Raw genomic sequence first — 20939 nt, forward strand, 5'->3', positions numbered from 1 at the left:
GTGCCCATTAGTGCTGCTGTTGTTGTTGTTGGTTTTTGGTAGAAGAAGAGGAAGGTTCCATATATTCTGTATGGAACTGTGTGCTATCTATTGTTTGAAAAGTTTTATTTCAAGACCTAAGTTTTCCAAGATTATCTCCTTTCAGTTCTAATATATACTTGATGGAGATGGAAAAAAATCTATGCATTAATTATTTAAAGTCACTCCCCTGTAAATCAGCTAGAAGATAAGTCGGTGGTAGCCCCACAAGCCTTCTCTTGTGCTTTATATAGATAAATAAAAAGGATAACACTGATGAAATCAGATGAGTTCACTTTGTCTCCCTCTGTGTCTCCTATGTACAAAGGCAACCCGGGTGGCAATGTGTCATGTCTCAGTAATCTTTTAGTCACACATAAGTCTCCACCAGGGATAAATAGTAGACACCACACAAGTACGCGGTAAGAACTGTGGCTTTAAGGCTCTCTTCAAGAGGATATATCCAAAGTTCTTAAAGAAACCTCATATCTTTTAAGCGTCAGAAAAGCTAAAGGTTAATTTCCTTGAATTCAGTACATCCTGCACACAGGACATCAATGAATAAAAACTTTGAAAGAATACAGCTGAAAGCCAAGCAGTTCAAAGAACACTGTTGCCATTGCAACTTGATCTAATCACGATGAAGGTTAAAAGTATCCGTCCATCCAGACGCTAGTGTAGATGAATCACTGCAAAGAAATTTCACGTCTAAAAGAGCGTCTGAAGGTGCCTTCCTTCTATAATAAACTTTTGAACAGTGAATGAGATGAGTCGCCCCCTGCTGGCTATGAGAAAAAATGGCAAGTTTTAGACAATCCGGGATTGCACACTTCTTTTTTTTTTTTTTTTTTTTTTTTTACATAGGTTAGTCTCTGGATGTTTGAGAGTGGGCGAAATAAAGACCGGAGCATTAAATAATCTAGAATTCATTTGTTCAGTAAAACAAGCGGGCTCATTTAAATATATTTTCCACACAGCTTGACAGTGGATCGATCCCGCTCATAACGCCGATTGGTTAATCGTTCATCTTTCACCACGCCCACTCACGGACACTTATTTTTAATAATTAAGAAACCAACGTTTCACATAACATTATCACGTCATTCAACCTAGTGAGGTGGACAGTTGGTTGATAGGGTCAAGGCCAACACATATGCCTATAAATATAAACTAATACGTAACTATACTGAGCTAATTCATTTTTACAATCTTCAAAGCACAGCACAGTATTCCTCCTTTGTTAGCAGGGCTTTGATTTTTGAATGACAGGTATTTAGTCTTATCATGGAGCCAAAAAACGGGATGATGGACTTCGTGCGTGCACGTTTGCACATCTTTGCAAAGCTGTAGAAAACTCTGCAAACTTTTAACGCCCATGTACTAGTGATTATGCCACTGGTAAAGGCTGGCTGTAGCGTAGACAAATGCAAACAACAGTTTTGATTGCAAGAGCTGCTGGATTTAAACTGATGCAAGCAACAGTCCATTAATTTTATTTGCGCGTCGAGTCGCATTAATGATGCGCCATCTGCGGCGCAGGAGACAAGTCTCGACACAGGGCGAACCGGGCTACTCTCTGAAGCTTGTTCTTCTGCGGTAGCTTCTTGTTCTGCTCCCTCTGCTCCCCCTCACTCCTGCAAGGAAAAAAGACACTGATCCAAAGAACACTCCTCCCCTCCTTCCTCCACAGAGACATTGCTTTCTCCCTCTTTAAACCATGATCTGGCTCCCAGCTTTCCTCGGCGCATGTTTCCCCTCTGAGCTTGCTCGTGTCATGACACAGTGCAGCGAAGGGTCGCAGTGGTCCCCTCTAACGCCACGGGAACCCCAAAGACGTGGGGTTTGAGTTTGGTTACATGAAATATGCCATGTTCGCAGGACTGCACGGTTCTTTTTCTGCTGCACTTTGTTTTGAGTTTGGCAGCTGGCCACGAAGGGCTCTCAGTCTCTGGCAGTCTCCTCTCCTTCTTTGCAGAACAAGGTCAGTGTGCTGTGGTGCAATTCTGTGCATGGCCCGACTAAGTGCATGACTAGAAGAATTTGTATCGTTAAGTGCATATCACAGTCAGTATGCACTAAAGGTAAAAGGTCTGTATTACCTGTGTTTAAACTCTGTTTTGTAGGTCAGTTGTCAGAGTCAGAACTGTCCATTGTCCACCCAGTGAAAACCGGCGCAGATGGAGGATTCATCTCCCACTCTTTGTCTCACCACTTTAATGGTGGGAGAATCAGGCGAGACTTACAGTCCCATCCTCAAGAGAAACAGGTTTACTACAAGGTCATCTTCAAGGGAAAAACCTTAATGTTCAATTTGACTGCAAACAATCACCTGGTTTCAAATGACTACATCCTGGAGAGCAGGAATGGCAGTGCCAACAGGACTGAGCATCGTCTTTCTGATGGAAATTCTTGCCACCTTCTTGGCACCGTGGAAGCGTCTGATGTGCGAGGAACTGCTGCCATCAGCACCTGCAGTGGGCTGGTAAGGTGTCACAGTGTTTTATAGCTGTAAAGGTAATTTTATTCTCACTCTCATTCATCAAATTGAGCTGGTGGATGCTTGTGTTTAAATCAACATGCTTTTATCATGATTTTTTTTAAATTACACCAGATAGCAGCTATCACTATGGGTAAACTGGTATGCGGTTTAGGCAACTCCTCCATCTGACAGTGCCCGTCTGTTAGTTTGCTCTTCAGAGACTTCCCGACACTGTTTGCTGAAGGACTGTGCTGCAGACCTTCTGACGACTGCTGCTTCTCAGACTGACATGAGACCCTTTCCGTCTTTCTTGTGGTTCAGATGTTTTTCGTCTTCTTTCACCCTCACTCATTCATAAATTTGCAATCATGGATTATCTGTTCCTTTAGAGACACTTTGCAAACGCAACAGGATGCAAGAAAGTTTCAGTAATAGATCTTGGCACATTCTTGTGCGTGAGTGAAGCAGTAAAGTTTGACAGATGGACAGATTTTTTTTAACTTGGGCTATAGTGTTTCTGTTCAAATAAGCAGTTTAACTACAAAACAGAGAGGACACCTGGAAAAAAAAATCAGAGTGATCCAATATATGAAGAAATATTTTTTTAAATACGACGTGAACAATTTGTGGTTCACTGATTTCCGAGAATTTTTAAGTTGTAATCCATCCATTCAGCACACAATCTTATTTCAAAATGCACTCTGGGGTTTTTGTTTACACAATATTACAACATTTTGAAAAGGCTAAAAAGTACGAGTATGTAGAAGAGGATGAACTTCCTGCCTTTGAAATGATAGGATGTGTCACTTTTAGTCACAAAGAATGTTTCAGTGTTCATGTTTGATTGTGTCACAGCAGGAATTCCACTCCTGCAGGGTCTTGCCTCCTGCCTCTGTGCTATGTGTGTGTGGGTTTCCCTGCATGTTTACACAGTTCATTTGTAACATGTGACTCAGGACGAGACCAGAATGACAGCCAACCTAGCAACATAATTTATATCTGACCCATTTCACAGCCGCTCATATAATCCTAGAAGGAAAAATGTGTTGCGTCACTCAAAAATCCACATATCTGCAGCCTAATGGCGTTCTGGGGATTTTCCTGCAACACAGAATTCCCCAGTTAGTCCCTTCACTCCAACCTATGAGGGAAACTGCTCTGATTTATTACACAGACTTTCTGTTCTGTGAAAGAAGGTTTATAGCTGCTAAACCCAAACAGAGACCACTAAACAGCTAGACTCAGCCAGACAGATGTGGGAGTGAAGCCCTACCAGCTGCTGCAGAGATTATTCACCCTCACGACACAAGTTGAAATGGACTACTTACAAATAGGAATTCAAAATAATTATTTGTTAATGTTGCATGAATAGGAAGCAAAAGGGATGGAGAAAAATGCTTTATATAATTAATAATAACACAGAGTTGGTTCAGTTAAATTGTTCAGTTCCTTCGTGTTTTGTTTTAGTAAAGATAATTTCTCTATAAATCTTCTCTGTAACAGTTAGCATTGTTGTTGTCTTTAAATTCAGAGCTGACTGAAGAAAACAATATAAAATCTTTAACTGTCTTCCATCTTCATTTGGTCGGCCAACAACCCCAAAAAAAGAAAATTAAGTTATTTATATTGTCAGAATTTTAAAAGTTGGAAACAAAGGCAGTTTTCACTTTTTATAGTCATAATAAATGAGTTACAATTAAAATATTGACCAAACGTGACAAACTCCACCCATTACGCAGCAGACAATAGAGCAGTGTCATGATTCTTCGTTGTTGTAAGGCAACAGTGAAGCTGCTATTACATTAATACCTCCAACTGCAATTTTAACATCCTGCTTCTGGTTGCAAAAACAAGGGTACAGTTGCTCAAACAAATACACTTTTGCATTACACTGTGTCTTTACAGCATGCAGGTAACCCTTCACCTTTTCTATTTACTGCAAACATGGAACCATGAAGTGGATAGCAAAAGGGTGGAAAATGCTTTCACTGTTCCTTTTATGTTTTTTATGGTAAAACCATTAATTTAGGTAAACCTAAAGCTTTCTCAGTGGAGACTTTTCTAATCCCTGAGGCCCAACGCGAAACAAGAATTTACAGGTTCAGACCTATTATACTGGTATTTTCCCCACTTAAATGCATGTTTGTTCCACCATGCACATGAAAAAATGGCAATAATCTTTTTGACCTCTCGGGAAGAAATGAGCTCGCACATAGAATCATCTTATGAATTAAAGAGAGAAGAGAAGTAAGTGTAGGGAAACATGCAACTACTGATAAAAAGCTAAGAATAAATGCACGTTTGTTTGCCAGTAAATTGTTGTGATTAATCATATTGCAGTAACAAGCACCGTTTGACCCCACCTTTCCTCGTGTCGCTCTAATCACTGCAGAGTCAACAGGCTATATAACAGAGACTTTATTTCAGACCTAGTTGGCCAGCACTCAGAAACCCACAGAAGCAGGGAACAGAAGAAAAGCAGTTCCATATGGCTGATGTATTTAGAGCACAGACCTGTGTTATGGTAACCTCCCCTGGCTTTGCCACCTCACACCCAAACAACATGCTTCCTCAGAGAAAGGGGATTATTGGTCAAGGGGGGCTAAAGGGGAAAGAGCTGGTCAAAGTGAAGACTGATATCCAGTTTAATGCTGTTGTCACAGAAATTCATAATTTCATTCTTCAACATTCTTCACTTTGTTAAAATGGGAAGCAAAGTCCTTGTTAGTATCCTTGCAAGTTTCCTTTGTTTGTTTAGCAGAGGCATCACAGAAGATCTGTACCTGGTCACAAGTAACATCATAACCATATGTATATGTATAAGCAACTGCAGACTGTGTTCCACAGTAGAACAGCATTTGGTATGCACATCAGGCAGAGAAATGGTCTCAGTGTTTGGAAGGGCCTCCCTGTAGCATTCCTGCTTGGCTGATCTGTACTCCACCACCTGTCTGTTTCTGCTGGGACTGACTTGTGTTTTCCCACAGGAATACGTACAGGAGACTATGATAGAAAACATTACTAACAGAACTGCCCATCACATGCTTGATTTATTTTCATACAGTCTATGTTTTTCTTGCAGGAACACGATACAACTCCAAAAGCAAAGATGTGATGATATATTATTCCACTCACATAGTGTTTGCATGAGATACAGAGAAACAGTGAAATCAGCTGAGTGTTCTCTGCACAGGGCCTTCGGGAAGTCTTCCCAGCTGACTGTAGATATCATCGTGCATGCCTTGCAGATGAGGCCACTGCAGCTCTGGGAGCTCTGGCTGAAGGCCACACTCTGAATAAGTCCTCTTTGACCTTTATCAAAATTGTTTTTAATTTGATATATATATAGGTAAAGTTTGTTTAGTACTTGCAAGACTGTAGCTTTTGGAATGACTGAAAAAAACAGTCCCGAGCAGCTTGTTTCATAAATTCATTACAGCATATAGGGTAAAGTAATCTTTTCAAAGACTGAACTCCCTGAATCAAGCAATGAGATATTCAGTCAGTGACTTTTTTCTTTTTCTAAGAAACAGATGTGAAACTTGTCAGGATGACCCAGAAAGCTGAAACTACTACTACAGTAAACAGTGGGGTAGATCCCCAGAACCACAATCAGCCAAACCATAAATACTGCATGGCCTAATTTTTCACATCTGCCCTTGGCTGCTGAAACTATCTGAAAAAATCCAAGAATCATGTTCATGTTTTTAAAACTTTATTTATTTTTTTGTTCAGAGAGCCTCTCTCTTTGCTCAGCTGCACTGACGCAGACTCTCTTCTTTCCATTCGACTGTTGAAAGACTGTTGGTCGTATGTCTGTCAGTCTGTGTTTTGCCGGTTGGTTTAATGAAGGAGGGACAGGTTCATCCTGGATCAGTCTGGGCATGTTTGGACTTATCTTGATTAAAAAAATAAAAGCCCATACAAACACTCACAGAGTCACTTTAACCACCACCTGTCTTAAACAACATTCCTCATGAATATGTTTATAAGCAGAAAAGTGAACAGAATTGCATTTTATGCCTGATTGCATGCATGTCCTGTATTTTTTCATTTGCATTTATGTGTGTGTTCACCAGTAGACCTCACTGAGCGGCAAGTGAAGAAGCCGCACCAGTAAGAACACGTATTGGCATACTTAGCAAGAAGTTGTTGTATTACTGCAGCAGCATAGAGAATGTGCCTGAGGGAAAGGCTGATATTCAGATCTGTTCACTAATGATAGCTTCCACTCACATGGAAATTACTCTGGAGCGACGTTTTTTAGCAGGTTTAAGGGGACGCCTATGCCTCAGCTTTGTGGTGTGGAAATTGTAGAAGCACTATACTTTTTGGTGATTTGTTGTCAGGCTTTTAAGTGGTTCAACACAATAGTATGCTTGATAGGCTTTTTGTTTCACTCACAGTCTGAGAATGCCTGACGTTAGACTTTAATCCACATTAAGTCTTTGGCATGATTTGGGGATAAAATCTGTGACTGAGTACAATACAATGATGATGATTGAGAGTGTAGATTTGCCCTAAAACCTAAGCTTGCTATACCCACACTTGTTGTGTGTTTTTACTGTACACATTTATTCCATCAATGTATTATTTTCCACAGAGAGGCTTCTTCGCCTTGGCAGAGGGACACTATTTTATAGAGCCTGTCCAGAAATCTTCTGATGATCCTGCTGGGAGTCGAGAGCCCCACATTATCTATCCAAGAGTTTCTACACAAAGTCAAAGAAAAAAACGAAGTCTTGAGTCCAAAAAGACGCCCAATCCCTGTGGAGTTCGAGGTGTGTATGTGAGTCCTGAATTAGTGTATGGCGTGTTTGTGAGTACTCTTCTGCTGGTGTTCAAGGATTTTTTTTTCCTCTGGCTGTGCTTGTGTCAAGAAAGATAAGCCACAAGTGTACTGCAAATAATGTCTTCAATTATTCACGCTTTAGATGCTCCAACTGACTCCATCCAGGTGGAGATGGAGAGGGAGGAATGGGAGAGGGAGCATCGGAGAGGGGAGGACCAGGGTCAATCGCGTTCACAGCGCTCAGTCAGTAGAGAGCGTTGGGTGGAGACCATGGTGGTGGCTGACTCCAAACTTATCCAATACCATGGCAGTGATAATGTGGAGTCCTACATCTTCACTATCATGAATATGGTGAAGGGTTTGAATGAACTTTTTTAGTTGATGTAAAGGTCTTTTAAAGCCTTTTACAATGAATTCTCTCGCTGTTGACAGGTGGCCGGAATCTTTCATGATGCTAGTATTGGGAATGCCATCCACATCATCTTGGTGCGCCTCATTTTGCTACATGGAGAGGAGGTACTCTTCATCTGAATGAAGTCTTTAAGAAACCTCAATGTGCTTTTATAACATTTGCTTTGGCAATTCTTACACTAAATGTGGAACAAGAAAAGCAGAAATGGATTTGTGAAAACTGAGCTCACTTTCCAGGTTAGTCTGAGATAAGGTGGACAAACTTCTACAAATTTGCATAGTTTTCTAATGTGTAATAACGAGCTCTGATGTCTTGTATATAATGTGTATGCCTTGGCTTACGGCCTTACCACACCCCAACACACCAGCAGGACCATGCCTTCTTAGTACTTGAGTGGAATACTAGGTGCTGTAAGTTTAGAGTGGATGAAGCTTAGATGTTAGAGCAGGTCATCTACTAATCGAAAGGTTGGTGGTTTGATCCCAGGCTGCTTGAGTCTGCACACCAAAAGGTCTTTGGGAAAGATACTGAACCCCAGTTGATCTCTGATGTGCGCATCATCGTGTGACTGTTAAACAGAAAGCACTTAGGTCGAAGGAATGTTGTATAAAGCAATTTAACTGTTTGTGAAGAAGAGTGCAGTATAAGAACAAGTCCATTTAATAACCACATTATTTGGAAAATGTGATTGAAAATTAATCAGTTCTGATGTCTCGCCCCTCCTCCTGACAACATCTGAAGCTCTAGGTTACCTTATATAGTACACACTGGGATCTGCAAGTATTGAAGAAAAATGTTATCAAGTTATTTGCTAACTGTTCTGTAGCTACAGTTTAAAAAAAAAAAAGAACAACAAGTATGTGAAATTATTTGTTTGTGCTTGTTGCAGAAAGGGTTGAAAATTGTTCACCATGCAGACACCACCTTGGCTAGTTTCTGTGCTTGGCAGAAAAACCTAAACCCCCAGAGTGACACACACCCGGCTCATCATGATGTGGCTGTGCTGATTACCAGGCAGGTGGCAGATAACCCAGCATACATCGGCAACCTCAAAAGCTTAAATGAAATGTTTATACAGATGACATACAGATGACTTGTATGCGTCTCCCCCTATAGGAAAGACATCTGTGCTGGAATGAACCAGCCGTGCGAGACTCTGGGTCTGTCTCATCTGTCTGGGATGTGTCAACCCCACCGCAGCTGCAACATCAATGAGGATTCGGGTCTACCTGTTGCCTTTACAGTAGCTCATGAAATGGGCCACAGGTCAATATGTGTGTGTGAGAGAGTCTGGATTTGTAATGACTGTGAAATACTAGAATATTGTAACAAAGAAAGAGTCTGTAGTTCCTGTGTTCGGTTACTGTCTTCAATGTAGTGTCATAAAATCCCCTACCATTAGCTCACCAGCCTATTAGTGGACTGCTGGTGTGCAAATAATGACTAAGTTTCTAATAACCTGAAAGAAAAGGAAAGGATACCTGAGAGTCCTGTTGTATTGTGGGTGTAGATCATGTAATAGCACTAAAAGTGAAAGGACAGAGGTGTTGGGTTTCTTTTTAGCTTTAAAGTTTAACTCAAGTTTAGTTGAGTCCAAAGAATCATTTGTTCCATCAGAGGAGGCTTTAACTATAAAATGAGAGCTGTTCCACGTTCCATTTGTGGTTAATTTCTGGTCTTTTGTCATGTTCAACTTTGGTTAAGCACCGTTAATGTCAACAGCTCGACTGATGTCAAACCACACCATATAATGTAGAAGTTATGTGTATTTGTCTTCTCGTTATCTTGTTTGTGCAGTAATTTAAAGTGCTTTTCCACTTTGTACTGTCATGAAACTCTAGAGTAAGAGTTATATGTACACAAACAAAAGTAAGTCAAATATCTGTTGACCTATTTCAAATGTGGAAACAAATGTGTTACAGGACTCAGCACATTCACTCATTGTGATTGCTCCATTATGGCAGTGTGAGCCATACAGACCACTATCCTTGTAAAATACTTCTGTGTAATCACGTTATCATGAATATTAATGCAGCTTGTGTCTGAACACAGCTTTGGAATTCATCATGATGGCCAAGGGAACGACTGCGAGTTGGAGGGGAGACATCCGTTTATCATGTCCAGACAGCTGATGTATGACAGCTCGCCTCTCACTTGGTCTTCCTGCTCCAAAGAATACATCACACGTTTCCTTGAGTAAGCCTGAATCTGTACTTTTGTCTAAAGTGGGTTAGTTTTACATCTATTTGTCTTTGTTAAAAATGCATGAGATGTGTGTAATCTATGGGAATTTCCATGTACCTTTTTTCTCTCTCTCTCTCTTTTTTTTTCTTGACAGCTGCACGGAGATTTAGCAGATATGCTAGTGCAGATTTGTGTTGAGGTTGTGAAATTGATCCAAAACACACATTGGGTGTGGTGTGTGTTGGGGGGGAAAAAACACAGGCTATTAAAACAAACATGCAGTAAACCATGGCTGCAATGGCAAGTTTAAAGTGAAGCAAAGAACTGAAGCAGGAAATTATGTAAATGACAGAAAAGTAAGAAGAGCCTAAAGCAACATTCAGAGGGTGGCAACCCCTGCACAAGTATCTGCAAAGCTGGTTTCACACGTTAACTCTGGACCGCTTAGGATGATCAGGACATAGCATTGTTGGGAATTGTTCTATTTATACAACACGACTTAAACACATATGTAATCCTGGAAAAACTTAGATGATGGTGCTGCTTCAATATAGTCTACACGAGATCAGTGCGATCAGTCACTACAGGGACTTAGTGTTAGGGAGTAAGCGCAGTAAAAATCATTAAATTTCCAGTTTATCTGGGCCAGACATCTACATCCTTACATGAAGATAAACTGGTAAGAAATTTCACATCTACAGAAGTGCAAACATATATGATCAATCGATTAAAAATATATTTGTTCACAACACTTTAAAAGTCCTTTTTTAAATCTAAAATCCTTCTTCTCATAAACAAGGTCCTGAATAATCAAGTCCCATCTTATCTTAAAGACCTCATAGTATGATATCACCCTAATAGAGAAATTGGCACCGAGACTGCTGGCTTACTTTTGGTTCCTAGGATATTTAAGAGTGATGTAGGAGGCAGAGCCTTTAGCTTTCAGGCCCCCTTTCCATCGAACCAGCTCCCAATTTGGATTCAGGAGATAGATTCCCTTCTTTCTTTTAAAATTAAGCTTAAAATATTGTTTTTTGTCCCTGAACCTTCTCTTAGGTGTACTGCAACAGGCCTAGGCTGCTAGGCCTAGGCCTCCCTCATTCACTCCCTTAATCATTAGTTATTATTAGTTATTAATCTCTGCCTCTCTTGCACAATGCTTCTTGTGTCCAATCTCACCCCCTCACCCCAAGCCAGTCATGCCAAATGGCTGCTCCTCCCCAAGCCAGGGTCTGACAGAAGTTTCTTTCTGTTAAAATGGAATTTTTCCTTCCCACAATTCCCAAGTATTTGCTCATGGGGGTTCGTCTAATTTTTTAGGTTTTCTTTGTATTATTGTGGGGTCTTTACTTTACAATATAAAGCGCCTTAGAGCAACTGTTCTTGTGATTTAGCCAGTTACCACAAAGTCGAGGTCAGAGCTCATATATGTGAACTGGATTATTTTTGCTGTTATAATTTTTGCCTTTTTAAGTAGTTTTCCCAGGTTCTAGTCTATTTAAGTGTTAATGTCTAGGTCTCTTTGCTTGAGTTTGAGCATTCAGATTTTCTCCTTTGACTCCCAACCACCATACCCTGTGATAAACAAATATCATATCTTTGTTTATCTGCCTTAGTCGTGGTTGGGGTTTCTGTCTGGATGACCGTCCTTCAAAGAGGGACTTAACCACGCCCCTGGCACGCCTCGGTGTACGCTACACCACACATCACCAGTGCCAGCTCCAGTATGGACCAAATGCTACCTTCTGCACTGAGGTTGATGTGAGTATTGCACAAGCACAGAAAAGTAAATCTTGTAGAAAACACTTTCTTCGCTTTCTTATTGTTTTGGGGTTATGTTTCTTTCAGAATGTTTGCCAGATTCTTTGGTGTTCAGTAAATGGTTCCTGCCGCTCTAAACTGGACTCACCTATAGATGGTACTCGCTGTGGACCAGAAAAGGTGAATTGTGATAGTCTAGGTTTTGTTTCCTTGTGTAAACAGACGGGTACCAGCAGCATCAAGAAGGTGGTACTGTCACAGAGACATCAGCATTGTCTTATTCCAGCTGAAGTGGTATTTAACTTATATCACTATTCTGTATTCTAATCCAGTGGTGTATCTCCGGAGAGTGTGTGATTGTGGGTAAACTCCCAGAGACAGTGAATGGAGGCTGGGGACAGTGGAGTACCTGGTCTTACTGCTCCAGGACCTGTGGTATTGGAGTTCAGTCATCAGAGAGGGAATGTAACAACCCCAAGTAAGAAATGAGTCTAATACCCATTTGAAATAGTTTTCACACTGTATGGCTATAGAATTGTTTTTTTGTTTTTTGTTTTGCAGTTCACAGGTTTAATGTCATCTGCCCCCAAAATACTGACATCATGTTGATTTTTTTTAACTGGTTCGTTCAAGTGTGGTGCTCTTTTCCACAGGCCAGAATTTGGGGGCAAGTACTGTACCGGTGAAAGAAAGCGTTACCGGACCTGTAACACAAAGCCCTGTACAAATAATATACCAACTTTTCGAGAGATGCTGTGCAGTGAGTTTGACACTGTGCCTTACCACAATGAGCTCTACCAGTGGATCCCTGTGGCAAACCCATGTAAGTACTCACAGCCTTAAATATGCAAGAAGCTTTATTTTTCAACATGCCAGTGATCACAAACACTGTCAGTGCATTAAAAGCAAACCTGAATAGCAGATCACACAATAGAACACTGTCAGTCTCACAGTACAGTACTGTATATTTTTACTAAAATTAAACTTCTTTTTTTGTGGGACCACACAACAAAATTGAGACCCACGGATATAAAGTGGAAGATTAGTAGATGTAATTGTATGTGTCAAACAAAAGGGGGCAGCATTTGTATTTAAAAGTCCACACTGATGCAGCTGCCGACTACATTACAGCTCAGCAGGGGCACAAAACTGTAACTCACTTCCTGTCTGATGTATTTTTGTTTTTCTTTTCTTCTTTTGCGTTCATATCGCTTTTATTATTGTCAATCACTATATCTTGAAAATAACAGAACAGAATTATTTTCCCTTTTTAGCTCTTTAAAAATATATAACAAAATACGCTCACGTCTTAAGTGAGAAGCATGACTCATAACTGGCTCAAATAGACATTTTAGCAATTTGACAACATTATCAATTTGTTTCATCTCACCGTTATTCTCAGTAAATCCCTGCGAGCTTCACTGTCGACCAGTCAGCCAGTACTTTTCTGAGAGGATGTTTGACACCGTGACAGACGGAACACCGTGCTTCATGAACAACAAGTCCAGAAACATCTGCATAAACGGCGTGTGCAAGGTAGTGTGGCTGGGTAAGAGACAAATAGAGACTGGGGAGGGCTGTAGTGAAGCAGGCTGATACACTGCAGAGTTACTAAAATGTTAAAAAGGGATACTTTATGGAAAAAAACTTGAATTGTTATGTTTTTGTTTTATTTTAATGTGTTGTGTGTCTTTGGTTTCTAGGAGGTCGGCTGCGACTATGGCATCGACTCAAACGCAGTGGAGGATCGTTGTGGAGTCTGTTTGGGCGACGGCACAAGCTGTGAGACAGTTTATAAGTCATTTGATGAAGAAGGAGGCTTTGGTGAGTGCAACACAAGGAGTATTTTCAACAGCTGGAAACAAATTAAATTATCTCAACATAAGACATCATGCCATTACAAAATTGTGTTGTAACGCAAAACAGACAACCTATTAATGAGGAAAGCTTTGATGTACCAACTAGAAGAGTGTGAAAACACAGAGAATTCAAACATGTCTACAGGCACAAAGTCATTCGAGGACAGTTCATTACCATTACACCATTGTGTTGTTTCTTTGTTGTCATGGCAGCCATCTTGTCCACATGGTGCAGCTGTTTGTCCTGCTGTACTTGGCTGCTGTTATGTTATGGTGTGTGCGTGCATGCATGTGTAGCTACAGGCCCGTGTTTGCATTTGCCTAAAGATTCGCATCTTGTGCTGCTTTTACTGCCCTCGGAAAAGTATAACTCACCTGCCAAATCAACATGCCGCCAAGACAGATTCATAGAAAAGAGGCTTTAAAACAATAAGAATTCTCTCCTTTCTCTCCTCTCGCTCTCTTTCTGTATGTGTTTGCCCTGCAATGCATCCTTTCCAGATAACCAGCCCAGATGTGTGAGACTTCAAAAGACTTAGACCAAGGCCAAACCTCCCCCTCCTTTCACAAACACACACCTTCCCACAAACATCATTAAACTCCAGAGACCCACTCACTGCTGTTTTCGTCCTCCCCCATCCCGCCCCCCCATCTACACAATAAAAAACAGAGACAGGGCAGTGCCCCCCACGCTGAATGCACACACGTACAGTCACAGACATATGCACACACACACACACACACACACGCCAACCACCCCCACAGACGTATCCCACCCTCTATTAAAGATCAGAGAGAAACTGTCTGGTAGTCTGGATGTGAGTGTGGCAGCAGCCATGGTGGGCCATCCATTACTCTGCTGTGACTCTGACTTCCCTCCTGAATCTCCCAGGGTACGTGGATGTGGGTGTAATACCTGAGGGGGCACGGGACATCCTGATAAAGGAAGTGGTGGAGGCAGGAAACTTCCTGGCTCTGAGAAGCGTGGGGTCAGACGAGTACTTTCTCAACGGCAACTATATCATCCAGTGGAATGGGGAGTATGAGGCCGGCGGGACGACGTTCTTCTACGAGCGCAGTGGGAACATGGAGAATCTCACCGCTCCTGGACCCACCAAGCAGCTAGTCATGCTTCAGGTAGGTCGTCATATTACAGAGGTGAAACATTTTTGATATGTGTAGAAGCTATTAGAGAAGTAAATAAAGTTCCCTGCACTTTATTGTACCCCATACAATTAAATATCTCTGGGCACTTAAAAGCATAAGACAAGGAGTACAATATCATATTGATGAGATGGTCTCCTTGGAAAGGTACTCATAGTTCATGTGGTTGTTCAGTTGCTGTTTCAGGAGAAGAATCCAGGTATAAAGTACGAGTACACCATTAAGAAGACCAAAGAGACAGAAAATGAGATCCATGAGCCTATTTACAGATGGAGACACGGAGCGTGGACAGACTGCAGCACCACCTGCGGCTTAGGTCTGAGTCACATTTCAGTAAAACAATTTTCTTTCTTTATTCTCTCATACCTAGTAGGATAATTTAAGGATTTTTGATAGGATCATGATATTCTTTCTGGATTTTTGTCCTTTCTTAGGTGAGCAACACCAGCCTGTGCGCTGTTTTGAAGTGGATGTGGGCGTAGTGGATGAGTCTCTGTGTGACCCAGACAGCCGTCCAGAAGATAGACACAGGAAGTGCAAGAATATGGATTGTCCTGCAAGGTCTTAATATTTTATATTTTTTAGCCTTTTTTTGTCGCGGTCTGTACTATTATGTCCAAAAGAATTGCTTGAAACTTAAATATTTCCATTTATTTTTATTAACTTTCATTTAAAACCTTATCCTTACAGCTTTGGTTTGCAATTAACCTGCCCTGTTGCACTGTGCTTGATTATACTAATTAAAAACAGTGAAAATAAAGGATTTTTATCACAGATAAAAATTCTCTTTGTCGGTTTGAAATCTCAATAATTTGTTTTAATGGCTAAAATGTGTTTGCATCAAAAGAAGTTCAAATTTATAGTTTTGTTTGCTTTAATCGCATCAAAGAGTTCATCAAAAAAAAGAACAACGAGTTCCTATAAATCACCAGTTGTGGACAACATTTTATTTAGCCAAGTTTGCTATTTTAAAAGTTTAGCTTATTTGGTTAAATAACAAAGAACTAAAATCAAAAAATGCACTTCTTTGGTTTTGGCACTGAAATGCAGGTATTGAGAATACTATAAAGCATTTTGTAAGCTACAGCTCTGTTCGCTGTGTGAGAAAGATAACAACATTGTCGCTTGCCTTGCATTCCCCATTTATTTATTTGTTGCCAGCGGTCTCTTTATTCACCTTCTTTTCCTGTCTAACTCCTTGCCCTCAGGTGGTGGGTTGGGGGTTGGCAGCAGTGTACAGCCACCTGTGGCTCAGATGGACTGAGGAAACGAACGGTTCTCTGTGTCCGCACAGTGTTGGGAGAAGAAAGAGTGCTCCACCCTGTGGAATGCAAGCATCTCCTAAAACCAAAGCCTGTGGTGCCGTGCAACAGAGACGTACCCTGTGGACAGGAGTGGCTAGTTGGCAACTGGGAAGAAGTAAGCCTTTTTCTATGAATTTTATTTGCTTTTGACTTGAATCTTAAAGATCACAGACTTTCATGGCATACTGTAAAACCTTTCTTTATTTGTAAGGTAATGTCTTCTTTGTGTTCGTTTCTTCTTTGCAGTGCCCTGTCACATGTGGAGGAGGTGTTCGCTCCCGCCTAGTCACCTGTGCACTGGCACCCACAAAGACCTGTGACCCCTCGACTAAACCTAGGGCCAGATCACTGTGTGGCTTGCAAAACTGCCCAAACTCAAGTCTTCGTAGACGATTTGGGCCTGCATCTAAATACCGCCGCATAAACATCACTAAACCTCACTCCACTAAGCATCCTGGTTCTCCTTCATGGAATCCCATGACCACCCCGGCCACTGCTGCACCTACAACTGCTATCACTAGAACCAACAAGCAAATTACAACTACCATTTCTACCACCATCTCCCTTTCAACTCCTGAAATAATAAATCCAGATGATCATGACTTTAACAGCATGATGAGGAAAAATGAGGGTGAGAGAAGGAAAGTTTCCCCAGTTAAATCCAAATCTGCTGAAAAGGATGGGAAAGCAGATGAAAAAAAGGTAGACGAGGTAGAGGAAGAAGAGGAGGGTAGCACTCCAAATGTGCTGCTCTTCACCCCAGGATATGATTATGTTGTTGATCCGATGACCGAGGAGGACAGGATTATTGATCTAGATGTTTTTACCACAGCTTCACCACTGAAAAATCCTGTTAAATCAACCACAACAGTATCACACTCACTCATCACACCCACTCTCCAATTGAGTCCACTCACTGTGCACATAACCAGGGCGCCGACCACATCTGCATACTCCACCCCACACACCAGTACTGAAACGTGGGCAAAAACCACTCACTTTTTATCTGACCCCCACACCACCTCACATGTTAATCCCCCCTGGACACACCGGGTTGCGCTGACCACTCCCATGTACAAGTATCACTCAGTCACATCAAAAACTGGTTATCACGCAAGGAAAGCGCCTTCTACAACAGCAAGCAAACAATCCACTATGACAGCATTACCACAGCCCACATTAAAGACGAATAAAATGAAGAAGCTTGCTGTGACACCCAAAAAAACCACCACTGCCACTCGTGCTAAAAAGCCTACATCCAGGGACAAAGGTAGTCGGTCTAAGAGCCAAAAGCAGCGATCCGGACATCATAAGAGCAGCTCAGGAAGTGACCAAAGCAACTTGATGGCCATAGAGCCTGTCGATGTGGATGTATTCTGGGTTGTAGGAAACTGGAGTGAGGTACTTTATCAGGATGCTATCCTACTCTCTAACTACAGGCTTGACATTAATGGTAACGTCTGAAATGTTTTTAATCAGAAATTTCTCCTCCTCAGTGTTCAACAACATGCGGGATCGGAGCAGTGTGGAGGACAGTCAAGTGCTCCCAGAACGACGAGGACTGTGCCAACGTGAAGAGACCTGAGCCTGCTCGTACCTGTCACCTGCAGCCCTGCGCCACCTGGCTAAGTAGCAGCTGGAGCAAGGTGAGTAACGTTAGATTTCCTCCAGTCACTGAATCTGATAATTGCGCTTCTTACTTATTAAATATGCTTAATACTTAATTGTACTTACACTCATTGTCTATTACTTTTCCAAATGAAGTTGGTTCATTCAGACCCGACTTTTTTTTTTCTTGCCATTTGTTTATGAGTCGGTTATTGTTTATAATTTTCTCCAAAGTGTCCGGATGATTGCGCGGTGGTGGGAAGGAGGTACCGTGATGTCCAATGTGTTGATTCCCAGACTAAACGTCCTCTCAGACCCTTCCACTGTCAAGCAGTGTCCAGCAGACCCCTTAGCACCTTGATTTGCCCCCACAAGCCCTGTATGAGCTGGAGTGCATCACCATGGGGACCGGTAGGAAAAGCATCCACTCACATCTCTATATATGAGACATTTGTAATCATGTTTATAAAAAAAATAATATTTTTTTTGTCTTTTCATCTCCAGTTGTGACTATAGTTTGGACTTTACCTGCCTTGGCTTTTTAGATTTTTCCCCCCTTAAATTCAACAATGTTTTGGAGCCTTGTGAGCCTGATTCTTTAATCTTGAAAATTATCATCGCTGTTTCTAAAGCTGCCCATTTTTATTTATTTAATTATGTATTTTCAGATTTTGGTACCATTTCTACTATTTTCATCACAAGCCACAGTTATTTCTGTTCTACTGGAAGATGTGGCCTGAACTGTTTGACACTGAGGATTTTTTTTGCCACATGGTGTCTCTTGTGTTACCGTTACAGATACAGTTAGAAGAGACTTTATTACAATCTTAGAAAAAGAAAATTCACCCTTTTGAATGCTTTTGTCTTTCTCAGTGTTCTGCCAGCTGTGATGAAGGTGTCAGAGAGCGCCTGGTGTATTGCCCTGAGCCTCATCGCTGTAGCAACACACTCAGGCCAAACAGTACTGAGCCGTGCAGTTTAAAACAGTGTACTTGGTGGAAGACTGGGGACTGGGAAAAGGTCAGCTATACTTTACACATTTAATGAATCTTTAAATGTTTCTGTGCAATATAAATTTATATTAATTAGGTTTAAAACAGAAGTAAACTAAACTATAATTTTATATATTTTTTGGTGTGAATTTGCAGTGCTCTGTGAGTTGTGGTGGAGGCCAGCAACAGCGTGCTGTCAACTGTGTAAGCAAAAAGGATTTGGCTGTAATGCCAAACAGCCTCTGTGAGAAGATTTCCAAACCAGAAACACTCAGGAAGTGCAATATGCAGGAATGCAAGACAAACAAAGGTTTGTATGCCAAAATAAATTATTTGGATGAAGATTAGCAAAGCAGATTACCTGTTAAAACATGAATGCAGTTTCCATTACGTTTTGTTTCTTGAGTGAGTGAGGGAGGTGTTTTGGTCAAAATCACTTAAATTTGATATCTATATGGCTTTAAAGTGTTTGCTCTAAGGTTGTGTTCCTTGTTATGCAGGTCCACTTTGCAAGAAAGACACCATGTCCTCTCGCTTCTGTGACAAGCTGAAGCGATTGGGTCGCTGCTCTCTCAGGTCGGTCCAGAAACAGTGTTGTATCACCTGTGGTTCTGGCTAACTACAACACTTACTGTATCCTTCTGAAATACTGGTATAAAGCCATGTCATCCACAATCTAGGAGACCAAAGTATTAATGACCACATCAACAAGCTCCTCTTAATCAACACAAACAAACAAGGATTTCTTTTTTCCCACCAATTTGGGGTTTTGTATTTTATTTTATTTTATTTTTTCTTGAAATATCAGAAAGGAAACAAACCAAAGCACTGATGGTACACATTTGGACTGTTGGAGATGTTCAGTGTTAGAAGAAATGCTTGAGCTATACAATTTGAAATATTTTCTTGGTAAATTTAAATGATATTTGAGAAGCACAATTCAAGAGTTATAAAATCTCACCACGTAGTGTCATAAATTAGGTTATAAATTAAGACAAACTATGGACATTTCTTCTTTCTTAGTCCTTCGGAAAATATCTTTTTGTACTAAAGGTGCTTTTATAGGCGATGTGCTGATGATTAACAGCACATGTTACTATTCTTTTATGTCTTTCTGAGATAAATGGTAAATACAGAATGTAAATAAAGATGTTCTAATACTGATAATCTCAGGCCATTTTCACACATGAACTCGGGTGCAGTCATTGTCTGAAGTTATCCGAGACAATGACCTGCAGTACTCATACACGGGCTTAATTGGTAATCGTATGGACTTTGTGCTGTGGAGCTGGTGGAGCAAAGACACTTTAATGTCTTTTAATTTGAATTTGCTGTCACACAACTCCCATGGGTAATTCCTAGAAAAGTTCAGGGCTGCAGTTCAGTTCATGCGTGAAAACGGTTTAAGTCGATTTATACTTTTTATGAATGAATTTCTTTTTTTCTTTAAAAATAATGCTTGAACATGTGTTTATGTTCTGAGCTGGCACTGGATGTTTACATTATCATTGGTATATGTTCCTGCTTTTAGTCATTGTTGTTACAATTTTAAAGGATAATTAAATCAGCTGCAGAATCTGCACAATCCTGCAGTTAAACCTGTGGTGCTTCTCCTCTGGTGTGAGATTTACCAATGAGAAAGAGGTGTTGCAGGTCATCCCTCTCAGGTCACTCTAAAGTTGGCCACTGTGTTTAATGTGATGTTGTACAGGCATTATCATTGTCACGCCCTGGGTATGTCACCCTGACTGATTTGTCCTTCTCATGGCTCCATCAATAAATGTGACGATAAAAGACAATTGTGCTGAACATCCATTTGTAAATTTACACCTACACTGTTGCTTGAATACCACAAGTATAAATAACAATCCAGCCTTCAATAACCTTCTTTCCATAAGTGACTTCTACTTTGGGACCTTTTGCGTCGACAAGGTCATTCTCACCTGAAAGTGCCGCATGCTTATGAATGTGTAACACCTGAATCAGCAGCACCAAGCTCTGTTTCAGGGATTGGGTTCAGCTGGCCCAGATTTATCAGGCTCCTCTGTGCCGGATAACTTGACACGAATGGACTTTGCCCTGCTACACGCACCCTGCGGCTGTCATTCAAGCCAGAGACCAAAAGTTAGTCAGCAGTAATGGAAGGAGTAACACAATACAGGGTCAGTGTGGAGCCTTGTGTCCTAAAACCCACCAGTGAGTGTGTGTGCGATTTCTCTGCGTGTTTTCATTACAAAGCAAACACCCATCAGTCGTATTACCCAACCACACGTGTTGCTTAATAAGCAGTTGGGGAATAACTAAAAATATCTGGTTTGATTTCAGTTTCGTGGTGATTGTAACTTCCTTAGTATGAGATTCTATAA

General features: G+C 41.0%; 1 protein-coding gene across 1 annotated transcript; it reads left to right on the top strand.

Moving 5' to 3' along the window:
- The first annotated feature begins 1773 nt into the window (after nt 1–1773).
- On the top strand, nt 1774–19307 carry LOC146621542 (A disintegrin and metalloproteinase with thrombospondin motifs 12-like). Its single transcript, XM_085367451.1, has 24 exons — nt 1774–1999; nt 2142–2500; nt 7101–7278; nt 7432–7640; nt 7722–7805; nt 8591–8715; nt 8818–8967; nt 9754–9897; nt 11502–11646; nt 11734–11826; nt 11979–12124; nt 12300–12469; nt 13049–13182; nt 13350–13470; nt 14398–14642; nt 14844–14985; nt 15104–15230; nt 15878–16088; nt 16220–17374; nt 17470–17619; nt 17816–17992; nt 18455–18601; nt 18730–18883; nt 19074–19307. Exons 1-24 carry the CDS (start codon nt 1882–1884, stop codon nt 19190–19192), a joined length of 4803 nt encoding a protein of 1600 aa, XP_085223577.1. The 5' UTR covers nt 1774–1881; the 3' UTR covers nt 19193–19307.
- The last annotated feature ends 1632 nt before the right edge of the window (nt 19308–20939 follow it).

The sequence above is a fragment of the Diplotaxodon limnothrissa genome, linkage group LG12, assembly GCF_057381915.1.
Source record: "Diplotaxodon limnothrissa isolate DT_005_m linkage group LG12, D_limnothrissa_male_GT1.1, whole genome shotgun sequence".
Classification (NCBI taxonomy): domain Eukaryota; kingdom Metazoa; phylum Chordata; class Actinopteri; order Cichliformes; family Cichlidae; genus Diplotaxodon; species Diplotaxodon limnothrissa.

Coding starts and splice junctions, on each gene's coding strand:
- LOC146621542 (XM_085367451.1), top strand. CDS start 1,882: ATGCCATGTTCGCAGGACTGCACGGTTCTTTTTCTGCTGCACTTTGTT. Junction 12,125..12,299: donor AGGGAATGTAACAACCCCAA/GTAAGAAATGAG, acceptor TCTTTTCCACAG/GCCAGAATTTGGGGGCAAGT. Junction 15,231..15,877: donor AATATGGATTGTCCTGCAAG/GTCTTAATATTT, acceptor CCTTGCCCTCAG/GTGGTGGGTTGGGGGTTGGC.